This window comes from Dermacentor andersoni, chromosome 5, assembly GCF_023375885.2.
Source record: "Dermacentor andersoni chromosome 5, qqDerAnde1_hic_scaffold, whole genome shotgun sequence".
Classification (NCBI taxonomy): Eukaryota; Metazoa; Arthropoda; class Arachnida; order Ixodida; family Ixodidae; genus Dermacentor; species Dermacentor andersoni.
Window position 1 is genome coordinate 24874577 of NC_092818.1, and position 22443 is coordinate 24897019.

The 22443-nt window shown below is 43.5% G+C and overlaps 1 protein-coding gene across 1 annotated transcript; it reads left to right on the top strand.

Moving 5' to 3' along the window:
- The first annotated feature begins 116 nt into the window (after window positions 1-116).
- Window positions 117-22170, top strand: LOC126529974 (juxtaposed with another zinc finger protein 1). The gene is made up of 6 exons (XM_050177440.2): window positions 117-316; window positions 647-719; window positions 1008-1108; window positions 6713-6809; window positions 13241-13369; window positions 15961-22170. Exons 1-6 carry the CDS (start codon window positions 217-219, stop codon window positions 16250-16252), a joined length of 792 nt encoding a protein of 263 aa, XP_050033397.1. The 5' UTR covers window positions 117-216; the 3' UTR covers window positions 16253-22170.
- The last annotated feature ends 273 nt before the right edge of the window (window positions 22171-22443 follow it).

Below are 22443 nucleotides of genomic sequence, written 5' to 3' on the forward strand. Positions count from 1 at the left end.
AATAACTTAAAATAGTTTAATATATTAGGTGTTAGAGAAGGTTTACAAATTACTTATTTCTGCACTTGCTTTAATCTGGATTTGGTACGTCACACTACCAGCCCAAATCTTAGCCAATGGTGGGCGTGGATTGCGGCGCACCGTGCTACATATCGTCTGCGCCGGTGCACGGTTGCCGCTTCCCATAAGATGTGAAGCGCTTTGGCTGCGTGTGTGATGGCGGTATTCCTAATCAACAATTGCAAATTCAATGGTTGCGGCCTGACGTTCCCCACACTGCGAGAGCTCATTTTGCACATCGAAGACACGCACATAGGTATACCGTTCGGTGCATTGCGCGCGCCCGCGGCGCGAGCACGCGTGCCTCGTTCCAAGCACTCCACGCCCCGATTGCTCTCGGGTGCACCACCATCCGAGATGCTAAAAGAAACTGATGCGGATCGCCGCTGCTTCTCAAAGTGCATGCGTCAGTCTTGACGAGGCACCCGTTCTTCGGCGCATCTCGTGCGTTAGTTTGGCTGACAGCGCGTTAATTGTCAAACCGAAATTGCGAAAGGATAAACGAGAGCCTAATTATCTGTGTCGATTGAGATCGACCTCGTGCGACGCGGTTTAAACACTGTTCTGCTCTTTCTCCCGCGCGTAGATAACGACCCAAGACTACTAGAAAAGCAAGAACTGCAGCCACCATCGTGCCTTCCTGTCAGCTGCGTTCTTAGGTGGGTACACATGGAGGCGACTCTTTGCTCGTCGTGTTTGATCCCGACGCAGTCCGCTCTTGCTAAACATGTGACTGCTGCGAGGCGAAACGCTGAAGTGTTGCGATGGGCTGACCTGCGCAGCAGACGTGCATCGTTACGCTAGAAGTAAAGATAACCGTGCTCTGTATGCGGGGCCGGCCCGTGGCCACGCCGCACTTCCTACTCGGAAGTAAGCCCGCGCGTTTGCAGTGGCCGAGGAATTGAGACTCGCGAAATTCACCTCCCGGAATGTGTGTGTGTGTGCAGGGTCTTCACGGAAGCTTCACGTGTGGAACCACTCGGGGCGATCCGCAAGAGACAGCGGACGCTGTCGCCAGCTTCGTCGATTTGCAGCAATACGCCAACAGGTGAATTGCATCGCGCCAGTCTGTCGCCGACGTGCGCATGGTCACGTTGCGGACGCAACTGCTGGAAGATTCCTTTGCTAACTTTACTAACGACGTTTATCTTTGCCCCTTTCACTTCGAGGCAAAGCAACGGCGTAGGCACAATAATTGTCCACGTGCGCTCTTAATGGCCACCATGCTTAGCTTTGCGCATGGAAGAGTTTCATGCAGCTTTTCTTAGTTGATTTAGCTTTATTTGCTGCAACCATCCTCAAATTGATGCGCTTGGGGAAAGGAAACCAAGAAGTTCGGACATTCTCAAGCACTTCAAAGTCCTTGTGCAGTTTGTTATAAAAGGCTCAACTTATCACGGGCATTTCTTGATTCCGACCCCTAGGGACCTGGGAAAACCCAGTTTTGACTAGGTTTTCGCAAACGTTTTGTGCCGTGGAACTTTCATTCCCATTGTCTGCATCTCTGGGGCTAAAATAATAGCAATTATCCCCTTTAGGTGCCAATTCTGTTTATTGAAAATTTAGTTTCAACACATTCCTTGCGTATTCAGAATTGTGAGACATACACAGCTGTTGGACCTATTAAGAATTTTATTTGACGAGTTTTGTCATGCGTTCAGAATGTTAACTTCATGCCAGACCTACCTGCAGGGAGTGCAGATATGAGAGCAACAGCCATTGTGTACATCTAGCATAGTTTGAAAGCACCTATTCAGCCAATAAATAAAAGAAAAAGAAAGATTAGTTGAAAAATAATGCAACAAGTTGATCCACTGCATGACAGCATACTGACACCAAGAGCAAACGCACAACTGGATACGTTTCATTTCATTTTACTTCAACCTCCTACATGTCATTATTCAAACCTGCAATCCAATCAGAAGTGTTTCAACATGCATACTGCACACTATATATAATTGCACACTTACACAGGTACTGCACACTAGAAATATAATTTTCACCAGTGCTTTTGGTGCACAATTGTGCATGCAGCGTATGAGGAATTAAAGTAGCACCCTTGTATACATCCACTTTTACTTTGTCGTGCTGTGGGATTCTGCTCAGGTCCCTCAAGCCCTGTGCTTTGTGAATAAAAGATTGAATTGTTGCTGGCCTATGACACTTCCTTTGATGAAGGTGAAATGCAAAAGTGCTTGTAAAATTTTATTTCGCAGCATGTCAAAGAACCCCAGGTGGTCAGAATTAATCAGGTGCGCACCGTAATCAGATTGTAGTTTTTGTGTGTAAAATCCCAGAATTAGTTTTTTTAAACACTTCCTTCAGCTTAAAGACTCCAGCCTTGGTTCCTACAGGTAGGTTAGCGTAAACTTCATCTTTGGCATTTGGTTTTAATAAAGAGGGAAGTTGGGTCATATAAAGATTTGTGCTTATTCTTTTGTAACCTTATGTCCTTATTATTATAAAAGGTTGAATTTTATTTGTGTTCATGCATCTGTGGAAGTGACATTCTGCAAAATTTTCTGGAAAATTAATAAAGCAGAACTTTTGTTAAGAGCGAAATGAGACAAACAAAGATAGACCTCAAATTTAAAAGCAGGCATTTAATATTGCGTACCTGATGCATGAGGTATTTGAGAACTACTTCAGGAATAGCGACACCATTTTGGACAGGATTTGAGATAACGTAAAACTACTGTGCTCCATTTTTATTCCAAATCCATCATTAGACCTCCATAATTAGTCAAAATGGCTTGACGCCTGAGCCATTTTGACCAATCAAGGTGGGCTAATGATGCATTTGGAATAAAAATTGAGTTCAGCAGCTTTATGTTATTGTAGCCAAGGTTCACTATATGCATTCCAGATATTTTACATTGCCTCTTTTATCACTGCTTTCTCAAAACATTCAATAAGGTCATCTTTAGCCTCAATTCTTGACTGAACTTTGCTTTGACAATGGCTGTAGCCTCAGATCACATAGTTCGTGTTGATGTAGCGCAATGGTTCCACAGTAACAGATTTTAACGAGTTTTCAATATTGGCTGGCTGTTTGTTGGTCTCCCTCTCAGTGACGCTGTGCATGCATAGCAGGTTTGCTATGTTAGGAACGAGGGACAACCACATTGAGGGTGATATGGCCACACAGCCAGCCACTCTCGAGTCATGCAAGCCTTGTGGGAGCAAGCTAATTCAGTACTTGGGAGGGGCCCATAACGACATTTTGTACAGATGGCTTGGCTGTTGCCACTGGAAGTCTTTCTGACCTGCCGCGGTGACTTAGCAGCTACAGCGTTGTGCTGCTAAGCTCTAGGTCATGGAATCAAATCCCAGCCGCCGCGGTCGCATTTCGGTGGGGGAAAAAACATCCGTGCCTCGTGCATTGGGGACACGCTAAAAATCATCTGGGGAGTCAAAATTAGTCCCGAGTCCCCCACTGCGGCTTGCCTTAATCAAATCGTGGTTTTGTCACGGAAAACACCTGAATTCAGATTCTTCTGCGATGGCCATAATTGGTTTCTGAGGGCTCTCGCTCATGATGGCCTCTGCCTGCTGGAGAAGCTCAGCTGCCTGAATGGTGCCCGAGCACTGGCAGCATTTATTTCTCTTGGTCAAAGGCGATAATTTGCCACAAACACTTCTCACCTCAAGAAGAAAAGGATTTGGCAGCATTCGAGAAGGTGGTGATTTCCAAGTCGCCGTGGTTTGTGCGTTAGGCGACTAGGACTGCATGCGGCTTTGGCAGACTGGAAGCTGCTTCCCTAGAATAAATGTGATGGATAGTTGATGTATGGGTTGATAAAGGCGAAGTTAGGGTATGAGGCTGAGTCCACTGAAAAGGTTTTTTGGAGAAGAGTAAGAATGCAGATTATTTGTCTATCATGTAGAGGACATTTTTCTAGGTGAAAGACAGTCTTTATAAATGTGTAAAATGTTTTAAAGAGTTGCAAAAACATAAAAAAAATTGTTTTAGAATGTGGGTCTCGCACCAATACTCGTAACTTACATTTAGCTTGCCGTAACAAAACAATTTGTGTTGGTCTCGTGGAAGAGTCTTATTTAATCTGTCCAATGAACCAAAACTAACAAGATCTGAAGAATTGTGGGAGTGTAGTTATAAAATAACCAAAAAGAAAAAGAACATGCTCTTGTGATTTTGTTTTTGATAGTTCATTGTGCCGACAATTATGTTAGAATTAAGTGATCAAAGCTTTATTTAATATTCCTTATTAGAAAAAGTTTTTATCATTGTTGGTGTATGAAAGAACTGCTAAAAAAATGGTTTCTGACAAAAATAAACGAAACAGATCTGAAACACCTGCAGCGTTCACAGAAAACATTAAGGAGGTTCCCCATATTCCTAGCTTCTATCTTCCTGATTCTTGTTTTCCTCCGATTTTGCCCATGGGGTGCCTTGGGTTTCTTTTTCTAGGTTGTTTTGTAACATCAGTACCATAACGGGAGGCCTTTGCTTTGAGCGTGCAGTGATTTATGGGGCAAGTTTCAATCGTGTAAAGGCCTAGTTTTTAATCTGACTTGCTTTAGCATATAGAGTGGGCCTACCTTGCCGCTGCTGAAATGACAGAGCAAACTCCAAGTCAGAAGGCTCGTATATGTATGTGCCTTTGGTTGCCCTTTGCCTAATAGTACCATTGAAGCACTCATTCAGGGCAAACCACGTTTGACAGAATGCCGAGATGCATGATTGTTTTCTTCTTGTGCAGAGCTTGACTTCAGCATACTGCAGGCATGCTGCACTTAAATTACGAAGTTTCAGTGCACTCCCATCGGCGGATCTGTCGTGTGCTGTGGGTTTTGTGTATCGATTCCCAGCGAGCTTCAGTTTCCCTTGCCCACTCTGAACTTGACTGTACTTAGCTACTAGTGTAAATGAGAAAAGTACTGTCTATAAACGCTACAAGTAAAAGCAATTCATTGCTTTCCTTTTCTTTTTCTTTCTTGTTTAATTTTTTCCACTTCGTTTGTATTGAATCAATGGTGCTACCAGCCGTTTTTTTTTTTTTCACGGTGTAGCCATGACATTTCCTGTGCATTCCGCCCTTTTACAATGCGTCTAGTCGTCTATAAGGTATTTTTGAATAAATAATTAGAAATCTTGCTATTCCTTCGATGCACAAGAAGCCTGTAAAGTGTAAGCATGTTTTAAATGTGCATCCCGCATGCGAGAGATTATGTCTATCACTAATGAAAATGCTGCCGATGCTTTTAAATCCTCATTACTCGGTTGGATGCAGTATTGACATTAAAAATAAAGAAACAAGAAAATATTACACAATTCGGGCATTCTTATGTTAGAAATGAAACGAGTATCTTCAGTTTTGGTTTTAGAGAGACTGGATGGGGTTACGAGCTCTGCTGTTATCTTTTCAAAATAAGTAATGCAGCAACAGAATTTTTGCTGTGAAATGTTCTCCAATAAATTGTACTTCAAATTTAGCAAAAAAAAAAGCTTTCTTTTTATATTTGGCTTTTATCTTAAGTTCTTTGACAGACTGAGAATGTCTGTGGCAGTTAGAAGCCATGTCCTCAAATGCTCACACACACACTTAATATCTACAGGTTCTCAGCTCCATAACTAGAAAATTTATCAAAATTTGCGGTCTGAGACCGAGCTCCTTAAAGGGACACTCAGGCTCGTCAAAGCTCGTTGCCATTTTCAACAGCATATTCCACGTGCACTGCCGAGATGAAGGTCTTGCCCAGCAATCTCCAAATTACCCCTGTCCTGCGCCAGCTGTCTGCATCTTATGCCTACAAATTTCTCATGTTTGTCACCCTACCCGATTTTCTGCTGTCCTTGACTGCGCTTCCTTTCCCTTGGCACCCATTCTGTTACTCTTAAAGGTCCACCAGTTATCTGCCCTTGTTATCTGCTGAGTGGTTGGAATGTCATGAAACATATTATTTAATCCAATCTGTTTGCACACTCAACTGATTGTTGGCTTTACAGTAACTGGTTGTAGTTGGAAATAATGGGCTGGCATTGTAACTTGGCAAGTTATAAACCAATTCTTCCTCCCGCCTCAATTGCCAGCTTTGTAGGTTGCCAGGGAATTTCGTAAAAGCAGTAGGGTAAAACCTGAAAAAAAAAATATGGTAAATTGATTATGCCCCATAGTAGATGCCCTGGTGCTGTTTCTAAAAAGTGAAAGATTTAATTGAGCTGATTTGGCATGAAATAGGATGTATAATGTACTTTTACTGCATATTCAGTATACCACAAGTGCTTTTATGTTGTGTACACGTTGCACTGTAAAAAGTTTTTGTTGTTGATGTAAATTCTTTTGGTTCGTTACTAGGCACTTCTCTCTTCCAAGTATTGTCATATTGCTTGTATGGGTGTAATGGTAACCTATTATTCTTATTGCTACTTTCAATGTTTTTCCTTTTTCTTCATAACTTTTTTCTCTCCGAATTGCATTTCTTTTTCTTTCATTTCATTTTGCACCATTACTGGTTGCTGCACTAATGTACTCTTACAGATGCACTGATAATAGGAGGTCCCCACAACACTTTTTACTTTGGGACCTCCTGATGCTGCATAAAATATATGACCATTTTTGTACTTATGATGAATAACAATAAACTTGAACCTGATCATTGTTTCAAGCTATGAAAAATGTTCTCGCAGGAAGCGAGATGGACGAAGAGGAGATGAGTAGTGAATCTGACGACAGCAATGATTCGTGGACTACGCAGAACGAGTTTATCTCGGAGTTCATTATGAGGTGCGTTCCTTGCGGGTGATTTTTTTTTTGGCTCTCATTGTTTCTCGGGTTGCAGGTTTTGAACGTATCACGCTTCTTGTCCACTGCGGTGGCACATTGGCTATGGCTTCCCGTTTCTGAGCACGAAGTTGAGGGTTTTATTGCTATTCATATTCCGATGGAATGCAAGGATGCTTGCGCACTGTTGCTGTGGGTGCGTGTTGACCCTGCAATGCCCAAACACAGTAGTAACACACTTGGGAATATTCGAGCAACTTGTTTGCCTTTATTTCTGGGCATGGAAAGTACATGACATTTCCATGAAAGAAAGGAAATTGGCATGTTATTTGAGTTAACCTAATTAGTGTAGTAATTAATCAATTGGTAATTTGTTTGCCAAACTATGTACAATTGAATACTTGCTCCAATTCATCTAGAACACTACTATAGGCTGTGTGTTAACCTTCCCACACTTAAAAGGGATGCTGAAGGCAAATATTAAGTCACGCTGAAGTGATAGATTAGTTCTCGAGAATGTCTGAGGCATTAATTTGATTGGGAACAAAGCTTTAGTAATTGAGAAATTGAGGTAAATACAGGACATGGCTAGAGACTCTCCTGGGACATTCAAGTAAGCCCAATTACAAGGGCACTTCTCATTGTTATTCTGTCGCTAGTACTCATAATAAAAAGATCATTGTATTGTATTATAAGATGAAAAAAATGCTACTTGCCCACATCTGTCTGATCTTTGAAAAAGAAAAAAGAACTCACTCACATTACCCTTGACAATGATGCAGGGCAGTCAATAGGTTTAATTTTTTCCACTCTGCGCTGTTCGCACTTTCACATTTGAATAGCTTTGTTATCGTGTAGCACTGTGCTGGTTTTGCTGGCTCGTGAAACTAAGACAAACTGCTAGTAGTAGAGAATGCCACATCCACACGATGTCGCAGGATTCCAGAACACTCCATGCCACTTTACTAATGCAGCAGCAAATCTAACACTCTGTGTTGGCTTGGTTTTGTCATGTCCACGCATTCGCGTTTTGCATTGGAAAATTCTAGCACTGTCTCTTGGGCATTGTTTTACTCACCGACGGCAGTAAAGGGCATGCAGTGATTGTGTATGCAATGTTGCCTCTGGGAGTGGGTGATCTTCAATTGCGCTAAAGGTATGCGGACCCTTCAGACACAATTCTCTCTTAAGCCAAGTCTTTCTCTTGGCACAAGGCAAGTGCTGCGAGGTTTCTGGAATGGTATTTTAACAGTCCACGTCGGTTTAGCATTTGCCTTTAGTCACCCTTTAGATAAACATCTTGAGGTATTGAACTTAGCATACCATGTGTGATACGTAGGGCATTACAGTGTTAAGAAACTGCTGATTAAGTTAGTCCTCGAACTACAGCATTTCTCATTCTCTAGAGTTGCTTAATAAAGTAAGTCTTAGGCATGCCGGAACTACATGTTTAGTTGGATACCTGGCAGCTGCTATGTGTGCTTTGTGCTTTCAATACCAGATTGGTGGAAATTTTAAAGAAATTTCAGCAGCAAGATAACCAATATGCATGAAAAATTTGGTTGACGAATCTAACATGTTATTTCTGTGCACTTCCGACTTTTAAGACGAGAGTTCTTCATTGGTGCATAAATTGCCAATACAATATAATTAGAAATCAGCTGGGATGTCAGCGTTACGACGACTACTTTAGGGAGTGCCACCATTATTGGGCTCTTGGTGTTCTCTAACTGTCATCATCAACACATGCTCCTAATGCCAATTCATGTTTATCTATTCATCATCTATGTTTTGCCCAAGGGCATTACAGCGCAATGGGTTACAACAAAATTTGGTCTGCACTAAGTGAGACAGTGCACTGCTTAACAAGCATTAAACTGGAAATGCATTCCGAATGAAATGAATGCAAAAGATTTGTGCATTCACTTCTCCCTCTTCCTGCGGCGTGCCGTGTGGGCTGGCAACCGGGCGTGGCCTGTGAGTTTGCTTTGGCTCTGGTGCAGTCTTGGAGGCCACGAGCCGGCCAAGCCGGAGCGGCAAAGCTCGCTTGCCTCCTCGATCGCATGGCGTAGCGCTGTGTTGTGTGCCATGCGTTTCTCGACCGCAACGACCCACGAAGAAAGTGGAAGTGCAAGACCATCACAGTGGAACAGGATGCAGCTGTCAAAAAGCTGTCGCGTTAAAGCGCTAGGAAGTTGGGTGCCACGCGCCAGATATTCTTTTCTTATTTTCTTCAACTTTTATCGCATGCGTGGCTGTGTAGTGATTCTGTGGGCCGCAGCCCCGTATTCTTGTTTCCTCGTTGGCATTGGGCATATAGTGCAGTAAATGGCAATAATGAATATGACGAAATAATGGATATAATGAAATAGTTTCGGCTCCTCCTTCAACTCTGTTATAATGAGGTTCAAGTGTAGTAAAACATATGTCGAAGGTTGAGAATAGTCACCTCTGCAAATCACGCTGCAGTTTGAAAGTATGTCTCTCTCAAGAGAGTAGTTCGAAAATCCGTATCAGTATGCACGAAAATGGTTGTGAGGATGCATTCACCGTTTCAGGACCGCATTAGTTAAACGTTACTGTGTGCAACATAATGTATACAAGTGCCACTGATATGCTGGAGTGTATGGTGAGTCATGTATAAACAACTGATGCATGGAACTCATAGAAATCAGATTTTGATGACTGTGCTCACTGCTGTGTTGTGTTTTAAGTACTGCACGTTTTTCTGGGCACCACTTTGCCCAGTCAAGAGCCACATTCGTTGCTCAAAGTTTTGGCATGGCTTTGTTCTTCACCATCACCTAAATGTGACAATATCTGACAGCCAAGCATTGTGCCACCCACGGACCGAAAATGTAACATCGTCCGTGTTGCAAGCCTTCTTCCACAAGTAATGGGGAAGAATATGTTGTGTAACCCCTTTATTAACACGGGGTTAAAGGCCTGAAGTTGCAGAAAGTCTGCCGTTGGCACCAGCGGCGATGTCTGTATGAGAAAAATCATCCCGAACCACGCATGCCGATCCATGCAGGCCCTCTGTGTGGCACATGGCGTTGCTGAACTAATTGCGTTTCTTAAAGTAAAATGCGTCGGAAAATTGGTGAATTCAATTTACACACAACCTACAGACATGATAGCATAGGATTGTAATTTGAATATATGAGAAAACATAATTCTGTTACACGGAAACTCAAACACAATCCCCTTTTCCAGCTGCCATTCATTCCTCCAAAGACCGTCAAAGCTCACCTTCGTGCATAGGGTTCACCCCCAGCATTTCATGTTACTGTTACATAAGCTTCAGTTGACGGGAAGCGTGAAAAGCAGTCAGGGATCTTTGAATGCTATTGCCTTCCACTCTTAAAGGCAAAGCTTGAGCATTCTCCAAATGTTTAGCTATTTAATGTACATTCCAGGCCTGAACTAGGGGTGGGCGAATACTCTGAAGTTTCAAGTACGAATCGCATATTCGACACCAACTATTCATATTAATATTTGAAAATGATCTGTTTGGTATTTTCAAATATTGAAACTAATCAGATATTTCGCAACTGACTGTTAAAGTTGGCTTACTGTTCTCCTTCTGATAAAGAAAGTATAGCAAATTATCAGAAGTAAACAAGTAATGCAGAAACGAAACAGGTAGTCCAAGCTTTGTGTTCGGATTCGCTGTGGAAGCCTATCCAACAATAATTGATTTTTGCTTCTATTGTGTATTTTAGTGTTATCTTGCAGTCTATTCACGTAGCATTTTTATCTTTTACGACACAACCAGTGATATTTTCCTCGCGATGGGCCCTTTTACATGCATCTACAGTGCACAAGTATTTCATTAGGATTTTAACTTTCTTTCTCCCTTAACTTCTGTTCTTTATTCTGCAGCTATTATTTCGCATTTTAGAGCACAGCTCTTTGGTGCCCGTGTCCGCATTTCGCGTCGCCGTCGGCCTCGCTATAACCAAGGTCATCCGCGTGCTCCTGCTGCCATCTCTCACGCGTGGCACGAGTCTTGCTCTTCTCTTGTCCTCTAAAGCCGGATCACGGGTTCTTGCCTATCCTCTCGCCCCTTCCTCCGCGCAGTGCCATTGTGGTGACTTTTGCCACTACCGTCCACTCCGCCCTCACCGTCCCTTCTCCTGCTGTCGCAGCACTGCTGCGGTGCCAGCGGCGGGCACTCCTTGCCGCCTTGTGCGTGATCCGCAGCTCTCCACTCCTCCATCTCCATGTCGCGTGGCTGTATGGCTCTCAGCCATGTCTCTCGTTTCTCCATTTGCGAGGCGCGTTCCTCAGTGGCATTTGTTCCCTCTGGCAGTGCTTGCGCCTGGCTGTCCTTCTCCCGCCTCCACTCTTGCCCTGTGCCTCCCCTTACCTGGCGCAGTGCCATTGCGGCGACTCGAAGGACAGTTATATCGTTTTGTCCCCTTACTTCTACTTCCCACCCCAACCTTGTACAGCCACATTGAGGCCCGTCTGTGAGTGAATCAGTATGTGACCTCTACTCAGATCCCCTGTTCTCTACCGTTTCCTCATCCCACCTCAGAAGAAACATTAAGTAATAATTGCTAATCTCCCTCACCCCTCTCTGCGGTGGTGACCCACTATAAGATGGCGCGTCGCCGGAGTGCCGGCTCGATAGTGGCAGAGCAAGGTGTGTGCTGCCCAATCCGAAATGCAGAACCGCCTCCATTCGGCACTGCGTGTTCTGTTGAATCAAGGCAGCAGCTGTGCTCAAAGATCGCATTACCAAGAAGCATAATCGTTGGCCAATTTTTTTTTGGAAAGCTAGTCATACAGCAACCATTAATTTTGGGAAGCTTGTTTGCAAGCAGGCTCTAAAGATGTTGAGAGGCTATTTGTGCAGTTCTCTTATTCACAATAAATTATATTGTATGTAAAAGAGATCCTAATTGTCCTTGATAGTTGGCTGTCTCTTTTTGTTAGTCAATACAACCGTAGTACCTAATTATACCAAAATAAATATTCTTGCTATAAATATCTGCTCTGCGTTGACTATTCGATATTTAGTGCTTACTATTTATATTCGAGTCACATTTGAAAATGTTCAGCTTTGCCCACCTCTAGCCTGTTGGCATTACAGAAGAAGTGGTTAGTGGTAGCAAATAAAAAAAACATGGGCAGTAATAAAGTTGAACATAGTTTATTGTGCACAGCTGCTTTGAACCTTGCAATTGTATTGTAATGGTAGAAATGGAAGCAGCCAAATGGTCTTAAAACATATATGTCATTGGAATAAAGGAATCCTGGTACAACCTTGTTATGCGATACGGCACTCCACCTTTTAGGCTGGGATCAAAAGGGGATGACATCTATGACGTACGTGTTACGAATTGTTCATTTGGAATGGGATGTAAGTTTATTGGTGATATGTAGCCAGAGGTAATTGTAGGAGTCAATTGGGTCCAGTGTGATACCATTGAGAAAATGACACCTTTGTGGTTAGGACTGTAGAATGGTAGGATTGTTGGTGTTGCATCTTGATCATCGTGCTGAGTGGTAAAATTGTCGAGAAAAGAGCGACCAGGTGGACAGGGCAGATGCTACAGACAGGCAGGACAGACAGGACCGCAAGAGCGCGTCTGTCCTGCTCACTTACTCTTTTTTCCACAATTTTATTGGTCAGCACAATCAATGAAAAGTACCTTTGTGGCCCTGCACTCACTTTTGTCATCATTCTGGTCTGAAAGAGCTCGCTTGTGTGAAGGAGTGCGTAATAAGTGATTTATTTCAGAAAACTGTCTCTACTGCTGAGGCTCGTGTACAATTTCAGATAATTGTCTCTACTTCTGAGGCTCCTGTACAGCGTACTGTGTTGAGCCAGCATCATGTTGTGGGCGATCACTGCAGGAACTGATCTTCGCTGGGGTCCTCAAGGTCGCTTTCTCTTTCAGTACTCTCGTCCAAGGGCATTCGCTAGTTGTCTGAAAGGGGAATATGTGCCTCTTCGGCACTAAAACCACATCCGTAATCACTAAACTTTTGTGAGTTCTTTCTGTAAAATGCATGCGGAAAAAACTGCAATCGTCTTGGTCATTGGTCACTAAAAGCGCATGTGAATATCTTAAGTGTACCACTAAAAAGTATGGCCCTTGTATGCAGATTCTGTGAATCATCGATGATTCAAAAAGTTTTCAAATGATGGCGTAACAAACACAATGAAAAAGCCATAGTGTGCACTGCTGGGCCACTTCCCAACATCATACAGAAAGTGATAGTTTTGTGTGTCGGGAAGGGTCCGACAGGTGAACCCCGTAGGGTTAACTTTGGTGATCTGACGAGAACTAGCGTATTTGACAGGGCATTGGGGATGGCCATTCAGGCAAATTGCTTTCCTACTTTCAGGATCTGTTTTGCTTTTTCCTGTTGCTCAGAGTGACTTGACAGGCGTCTTGTTTTCTTGTGCGCCGGGACAGGATGATGAGCAGCGCAGGATCGACGGAAGAGAAGCCGTTTGCCTGCCCTGTTCCGGGCTGCAAGAAGCGCTACAAGAATGTCAATGGCATCAAGTACCACGCCAAGAATGGGCACAAGAAGGAAGCCAAGTATGTATTATCTCACCTCTTATCTCAGAGTAACAGAAGTAATAGCAGTAGAACACATTGTGGGGCTAGTTCTGTTTCTGTTGGCGCTTCATTTTTTGGAAGTAATAGCGGTGCCTTATTAGACACACAGGTGTAGGGGGTGCTTGCAAAAGTAACAGAACCTTGCAGAATTTTTTTATAATGTGATCGAGAATCATTTAACAGAATAGTTGCTTATAACTCTTGTTTAAGGCATTCTCATTGGATCCTTCTACTTGTAATGCACATTTCGTTCAATGCTTTTCAAAATTAACTTGGAAGTGTGATAACATAAAATATTCATCTTGCATATAAAGCTGTACTGTATATGCAGAACTGTATGAATGTTTAAGCATATCTTTGGTGTCTGCTTTCGTGAAAATTTGCGCTAATTAAGTCTAGAGTCATTGTGTTGTCACCGGCAAGGAAAAGCACCTCTGAAGTGCATTTTGATATCGTGAGTTGACACAGAAATTGAGGATTCATCATAGACGTACTAAACTGTTGTGTATTATATCTTGAGCTCTGTGTTTAGGCAAACAAGAGGGGTACTTAGGACCAATACAAGGAGATGGTTACTTTCTCAATGTATGTGAGTTGCTGCTTTTAGTATCTAACCATGGTACTTAGATGAAAAATTGGTTTTTCATGTTCATGACATACCATTTGGGGACAAGAACAAACTTAAATAATGATCATGTCTCTAATGGTAGGAGGATATGCCTAGAGAACCTAAAGTAAAAAATAAGCTCGAGGACTAAGGTTCTATTCCTGGCCAGGGCAGCCGCATTCTGATGAAGGCAGAATGCAAAATTATGCAGATCCCACGCACTGTGGGAATCGATGTAAGCGAAGCACTCCATGCTGGATGCTTTGATTGATGATAATTAGCGGTGATGTTGACGGCTAAAGCTTAATTTCTTCAATGTGTAGTCTAACACGAGAGTGTTGAGTTGATGTTAAGCGTTACCTTGCGGCCACCACTGCTGTTTGTCTGCACAGTACACAGAACACACAGGGAGAGGCGTTTGCTTGAGGCGTTGTTGCGTGCCATATTTAATAACCTCTGAGAGGGTTGAGCATAGTCATTGCCTCACATGGCACATCGCATTGTGGCAGAAGTATTAGACTTGAATTGGATTATGGGGCTGTAGGTGCCAAAACCACAATTGGATTATGAGGCACGCCGTAGTAGTGGACTTCGGATTAATTTTCACACCGTGATGTTCTTTAACGTGTCCCAAAATTTAAGTGCATGTGTGTTTTCTATTTCGCCTTTGTCGAAATGTGGCTGCCACGTTTGTGATCAAATCCACGGCCTCTAGCAATGCCATAGCCGCAGAGCTAATGCAGCAGGCACAGAAGTATTGATTTGACGGTCAACCGCTTCCGTAGTGTCACCTGGACCCTGCAGTGCACTTTAATTATGCGGCTCTGCTTCTGCATGGCCTGCATAGTTTGTCCACTTGGCATATTTGCATGGTGTTTATTTTTTTTCAGAAATAGCAACAACGTACTGTACTGTACTTTGAACTTAAGCTTATCCAGTTTCCCTGCAACCACCATCGTATAGTAGTAGAGTTTCCTTGCTTTCTCACGTCACCTTCATCCCCCCCCCCCCCCCCCCCCCTGTATGGGAACTGCCTCTTCTCCTCCCTACAGTTCTATCTACATCCCCTCTGGACTCGCAGCAGCAGCAGTTGTGGGAAAGTCGAAAGAAGAGGCAAAGAAAGCTTCGCTTTAAAACAACATCTGAGCTAGCTGGTGTCAAAATTGGGGCTAAGACCAGGGTGGAGGTTCTGTTATTGTTGTGCATGATGGTACATGTATACAAACACGCCTGCTGTCAGCCTGGGGTTCAGCACCTGAAGATGCAGTCAACTGTCCTCAATGCCCCGACCCGTGTCTGCAGAGTAGCTATCTGCCGTAAGAGTGTCCAGGAAGCCAAGAGAATGTACTTATAGGTGCTGGGTGACAGACAAAGCAATAGGGAAACTATGTATGTATTCGAAATCTCAGCGTAGACATTTCCGTCTTCAGTGGGCAGCCGCCATCTTGAGCCGCATTCCAATCCTGACATCAATGGCAGTGAAGGCAGCTTTGAGAAGACAGCGTCAGTCTGCAGTGATGTAGGCTACTTTGCTGTTCAGCCCACAGACAGCACGGAAGGGCCATGCAATAGGGAGCTGAGGAGAGGAGTCGAGCGAAAAGCGTTGAGCCAGACTTACAATCGTATCACAGGCTTCTTGATGCAGCTTAAGCATGACACCTTAGGTCTATGCAGTAGTGTCACAGAATGGGTGCTGAGGGCAGGGAAGTGCAGTCCAGGATGGCAGGAAACTAGAAAGTGAAGGGAAATTAGGAAACTTGCAGGCATAGGCTGGTGCCAGCTAGTGCAAGACAGGATTAATTGCCGATCGGAGATTGCTGGGAGAGGCCTTCGTCTTACGGTGGACACGAAATAGACTGGCGATCATAGTGACAGCATCGGCTACCTGCATCCCTAATCGCCACTGGCATCTTTCTTTCTGTCCACAAATTGCCCGTGAAACTCGTGGCTTCTATCCTTCCAGAGTCAAGAAGGGCCACCGCTGCCACTGTGGCAAGAGCTACAAGACTGCCCAGGGCCTGAGGACACATTCGCTATCCCAACACTCGGGCGAGTCCTCCCAGCCCGCCAGATTCTCGGATTTTGCCTCGGGGCTTGGCGCCGGCGGTGGTGGAGGTGGCCACATGCCGACATCACGACTGCACGCCGGCCCTCTCCCCGTCGTGTCCCCAACCCTGCAGCAGCACCTGCTGAGCCCTCTGGTCATAAGGCCGGCCGTCACATCAAGCTTTGCCTCGGTCGGCGCGGAAGGTTGACACCGTGCCCTCTTCTTCCCCTTCGGTGAAACCGCAACAAAGTTCTGTGCCTCGGCGCACGCATCTTTTTGCGGCAAATGAACTGATGATCCGCAAGGCACAGCATCGGGTGGGAGGCTCTCTGCCGACCTGATGCCTCTCTGTGGTCGAGTTGAGTTGCTTTGGGTGTTTTTCTCTGTTCTCCCCACGTGCAGTTTTGACGCCACGGATTTTGGCTTGCCACAACGTTTGAGAACTCAGTGAAAGATCATGTGTGTCGCTGAAAAATTGGGTGGGGGATGATTTTTTTTTCTCTGTAGAACAAAAGAACTGTGCGTTTATGCTGTTGACATTTCAACAGCAACTATAGGGCAGGATGTTATGTGCTCTCAAGGCTGGAACTATATTCTAATCCACGTAGAACAGGCTCACTATATCTTTCTTTTTTTTCTTGGTTTTGATAAGCTTTTCGTCTAGTTACTTTGAGTGGCACAATACAGTTTGTAAGGGTATTGAAGGTACTCACTATTGCTAAGTGAGCAGCTCCTGCCTCAAAGACCTTCTTGTCATGTTTTTTTTTGTCCCTTATTAGTACCTTAATTAAGAGAATAAACGGGTAATGTCTCGAGAAGTCATAATGACACAGCCCTTGTGCCTCTTTGCTTTCTTTTTTTTAGTAGTGCATGCTAAGAAATGGTAGTTGGTCTCCAGGCACATTGCAGGCAATTTTTTTAAATCACACAATCACTAGGTAACGACTAGCACCACACACTACTAGTATTAAATTCAGTGATCTCATTGAAAAGTCCAAGAACTACTTTTTGGCACAGGTTGTGTCTAGTTTCAGGCAGGCATTTTTCTTTCGTGTCTTTGTTGCGCATTGTTTGAGACCAAAAAGCTTCTGGCTTGTTAAGGGGGGATGAGGCACTTCAAAAAACTGTATTTTTCAAACATTTTGAAGGAAGTTTGCACAGTTAATGTATATTTACGAGCTGATTTCAAAAATGCAGTTGTGTGGTTCTATGATAAATATGTTGATGATATCCAAAACACGATTTTCTTTGTTGGGAGATTAATTAGCTAATTAAATGCAACTTGCACAGTAACGTACAGCACACAGAATCGATTGTGAGTGTTCATAGTGTGTCATAAGGTATAAGTCATTTTAGGCCATTTTGAAGTAGGGTTATAGGTTGTCAAACTTAGTCATAAAAAATGCCCATATTGATATTTTTCGATTATCAAGGTGGGCATATTTTATGACTGTTTGACAACCTGTAACTTCAAAACGGCCTAAAACAATGATTTATAGCTTATGACGCACTACAAACATTCACGATCGTTTCTATGTGCTGTATGTTACCGTGCAAGTCGCTATTAATTAACTAATTAGGCTCCAAACAGAAAACATCCTGTTTAGCATCTCATAAAATATATTCAATATAAAAACAACAAAATTGCATTTTAGAAATCGGCTGGTAAAAATACATTAGCTGTGCAGATTTGAGTCGAACTGTTTAAAAAATAAAGTTTTTGAAGTGCCTTTCCGCCCTTAACCAAGGAGATCCAAAGTGAACTTCGGCATGCTTTGTGGGGCGCAGCCAGACATGCTTGCCTCGTCCAACATGCTTGCCACGTACCCAGGAGTGAATGTTTTCTGCGGGCGAGAAATTTCTCGGTGAAACTACAGCAGAGATTGATTTACCCAAGAGATTGAAAAGAGAGCTACCATCTCCGCAGCCCCTCCCTTCCCCCCCTTGTTTCTTGCCTTCTGTTTAGGGATAAGGCATGTTCTTTACTTGGCTGTGAGCAATGCTTGAAGTGCACTCTGTGTGGCCTCTGTTGCATTTAAAGCACAAATACATGCATCTGTGTGGCTCCTGCCTACGGAGGTTGTTCCTGTCTGCCACTCCTCCCGAAAGGAACTTGAGTAGCTCTCAGAAACTGACTTTTCATGCCTTCGTTACTCTTTGCTTGCCAGCTGTGCATTTGTTACTTAACGTTTTCATCAAAGTCATTTCCCTAGTGTAATGCTTTCAGTCTAGGCGCATTGTTTAATGTTTGGCCATCCCTACTGAGGTGGTTCTCATGGTTTGTTTTTTGTGTTATTCGTTTGGAAATGTGGCGCAGTCCTCACAAATTCTGCATCTATTTTGTAAGAATAGTGCAAAAAGACCCTGGAAATTATCGACACACACGGCATGGACTTTCTCAATGTGGGGATGGTAAGAAGCCTTAGCTTACAGCTTGGGTAAGCTTTTGTGTGTGCACTTCTGTCTAGTAGTCGACGTTCCATCGTTATCAGCTTTTGAAGTGCTGGTCTGATACGGTCTTTCCTCGTAATTGAAACGTTCTTGAACAAAACTTCCATGTGATGTCACAATATAGGCTGCAGCAGTGTAGTAGCCAGTGGCACTAATGGTGAAAAATAACCCTGTACCTGCAGTTCTTGGGCCGTAGCACACAGCCAAGCTTCTAAACCAAATGCATTCTCAATTCTCGTTTTCATGGACCTGTAGCATTCAATGGAAATGACTGTGCCTGGACCGAACTGGCTTGCTGCGTTTCGTTAGAGTCACTGATGTAGAGTTGCATAGTGGTGTTCTTTCGTTGTCGTTTCTGCCTTTGCATTTGCTGCAATCAAAATGTGCAAGGAAACAATGTGGAATGGAAATAGTGTCGTCTACCACGCGGGGTGTGCCTCCTTAACACACTCTTGTCACGTACGCTTCCAAAGACAGTAGTGAGATGAGTTTCCGCTCTCAAAGTAGATGAGTATTGAATGTCTGACGGCACACTTTTCGCCTGTTCCGCAGAACTATGTCAGCAGGTCTGCCTTGAAAGCTTTGAACCTGTAGAGCGCAGGCAACAGGCTATTCGGTGTCGAGGGCTTAACTCTAGCTGCTCTTTTTCTAAGGATGTTGTAATTTGATGGAGAATCTTGTTTGACAAGAATCCACATCCCACGTAGCGCAAAGCGGTGCTGACATGGGATCAAATCGTAAGGCCGACATTCAGACATTATTGAGCTGACGTTGGATTTCCGTGCTGTGCTACTTGGGATGCGAGTCGGGAGATCCTCGTTCACGTACTTGAAGCATGTTGAAGCCTTGTGTGGAGAAACTTAGTAGCAGCTTCAGGACTTGTAACCCGGGCAGCTTATACCGTGTTGTTTGTTCAGTCAAGGTTGTAATAGTTGCTGCATTTGAAATTATTTGAAATGGATGCTTTGACATTAAGATCTCCGCGAGCTCCTTTTCGGTGCCGAGAAGCTTGCGCACATTATGGCCACTGTCACTGCAGATGTCTTTATCGGTTAATGCTGTAGCAGTGTAGGGGCAGAATTGCACGTTTCTTCGTTGTACCAAAGATATCTGGTGAATGTCGTGTATTTTTTGTCCTTCATTAGGTGCTTTTGTTGTCGCCAAGTTTCGTTAAAGAAAGAGTACTGCACCTTTCAGCACACTGTCGTAGCTGTCGAGATCGAGGATGCTTCTGCCCAAACAACTGTCAAGTAGTGCTGGATCACATCCTGTGCATCTAGCTGTGGAGAGCCCATACTTTTCATTGTGATCGTCGCTTTTGTTTTTGTTCGCTTTGTGATCACCGTCAAGGTCACATCCAGCTTCTCCTGTCTGCTCTAGAATCTGTAGCTATTTTGTCATCATTCTGTGGTTTTGCCGTCGGCAATGTTGTCAGCAGCACATGCGAACAAAAAAAAAAAGAAAGAAAAGAAAAAAATACATTGTGATGCTTTCTGTGTGCGCTCTAATAAGCTTACACGCCAGTGTTGGGAAGGAAAGGAGTAGTGTGTAGACTGCAGTATCTTTGCTAACGTGACAGGCACTTATTTCATTGTTGGAGCACTGTTTGCTAACTTGGGATGCATTATAGTGCCACATTTTGCGTTGATAAGGGAAGCCGTTATGAATAACTCTTTCGTCTAAACTGTTGGCTAGCTTTTAAATTCAATTTGTACTTGTATTTGCCATTAAAGTTGTATCTTGTGGCACATTTTCTTTAATGCCCTTCTTGGAAGCAGTAGTTGCCTGTTTAATACGGAATGCATCACGAGTATGCATTGTCTGCACTGGTGGCATGCTGGACAAAGCTTCTTGGTCAAAAGAACGGTGCTGTCTGTTCCAACGTAGTTGTTCTCGCACTGCTTCCAACAGGTGGCGCCACTGTTGATTCCACCGAGAAATTTAATGTTTGCCTGGTGTTGACAATGTGTACTATTGAGTTATCTTGGATGAAGCTGGCAAGTGCTGCATCTATGCATGGTATGAAACAAAAACCCTATGGCGCTCAGCTTCTGCATGAATTTTAAGCATGAGTGAGCTTGACTTAGCCGGAAGAACCACTTATAGCAGGCTGTCTTATTGTGGCAACATTCCATATCTGTGCTCACTTAGTGTTGCATTTGCAGTTTCCATGTTTGTTTGAAGAATCTCGTAGCCGCAGTGGTTATTTTTTTTGCGCATTGGCTATCAAGGAAATTTCTATAGAGCCATCCTAGTTATGGCAAACACTGGTTCTGCCATAACTGTGCCCAAAATGTGATATTGTGTTTGACTTTTTTGTGCATTTATGTGCCCCCCCCCCCCCCCTCTGTCCTCCATTATATATATATCTATATATCTTTTTTTGCAACACTGTCCTTGCCACTGTGTCAAGATTTCATTCTCTCCCTAAGCTCTTCTTACACTGTTCATTTCTAAAACTACACTACCATGGTGCTTGTTCAAGTTTTCGCACATCCTTGTTATCTCCCGCTGGGAAGTCCTCAGCTGTTCCATTTTTGTTCCAGTAGGCATTTTTTTTGTTACTGCCCTGTGTAGTCATGTTATGCCTGTCGGGCAACCTTGCCCTGTGTGGTTTAGACACCTTTGCTTTTGGATTATGTTGTGGTTTGTGCGAGACAACTCGGGTCAAAGTGCAGTTCGGCTCACTCTTAATGAAACACCTAAATAGTATTTGAGTCACTTATATATATTGACCATTTCTTAATTTAATTAATGAAGTGGGCTGATGCAATGTGCTGAGGAGGCAACTGTTTAAATAAGAAAGGTAGCCTGCTGGCCTCTGTGCTAAACCGGAGCTGCAATAAGAAATCTAATGGTAGTTAGATGTGTTCCCCTTAACAGTGGACCAGACTGCACGCATTTAGGTGAATATATAATTTGGTCGAGTCGTTAAAAGGTTACCCTGGCCCGCCCTTTCGTGGTGAATTTTTGGTTTGTGTGTCATATTCTTGCAAACGTGTTAACCACATTGAAATGCGAAGCATGCTGTCAAAATGCTTATTTGGTCAGTACTATAGCCAAACATCTTTTAGTAATGTGTCCACCTCAGTTTTCGTTGCCTTTGGATTGGTTTCTGTGCAAAATGTGTTGCTGTGTGTTTTGAATGTCGAAGAAGGTGTCATTCTGTAGTACCTTTTGTTCACATTTAGTCATTAGTGAGGGCACAAAAGATATTCTGCGGCTACAATGACTATACAGATTTGCCTCTGCTCAGTATTTTCTTCATCCCCCCCCCCCCTTCACGCACACATCAGAGCCAGCACCCACAATTAAATGACTAACCTAATGCTAGTATTACTGACATTTCAGTGTTGCAGAAATTGTACCGGCAGCCCTGTGAGTTCACTGAATTTGATTTGTAGCTGGATTCCTGCATTGGAAACATTATTGCATTTGTGTAAGAGTGCAGTATTATAGTACTAAAAAATTGACATGCCACATTTGTCATGTCCCGGCGGTTTGCATTACTTTTTGTTGCGAAGTGAATGCAAATGGCGAGTGAGCTATGTGAAGTGAATATTGTACACAGCACAGATAATGTTGTGTTCTTTCTTCGGAGATGTGGGCTGTCAATGCAAAAAAAAAAAAAAAATGTTACAAAAATAAGGCAATAAAGAATTGGTTGCACATTCAGCTTTTGAGTTGGTGTGCTGAAAAATAAGATTAAAATGAAACTTGCACCGGAGATCTGCACACGTCAGATTCAGCTAGGAACGAAGAGTTTGCGAAATGTGTTTAGTTCGACGAAGCAATCCTGTTCCTGGATTTTCTTCTCTGTTTCTGTTTTATTTTTCATTGTCATAGGACAGCGATGTTTCTAGGTATGGGACAAAAAGCGTTGGTGTAAGTGACATGGAGTCATCATGCTGGTCGCGCCATCTCAGACGAGATGGAGCAAATGTAGAC

Excerpts from the sequence above, each read along its gene's own strand:
- LOC126529974 (XM_050177440.2), top strand. The coding sequence starts at position 217 with ATGGCGGTATTCCTAATCAACAATTGCAAATTCAATGGTTGCGGCCTG. Across the intron at positions 317-646 it reads CATCGAAGACACGCACATAG|ATAACGACCCAAGACTACTA; the intron begins GTATACCGTTCG and ends TCCCGCGCGTAG. Across the intron at positions 720-1,007 it reads CCTGTCAGCTGCGTTCTTAG|GGTCTTCACGGAAGCTTCAC; the intron begins GTGGGTACACAT and ends GTGTGTGTGCAG.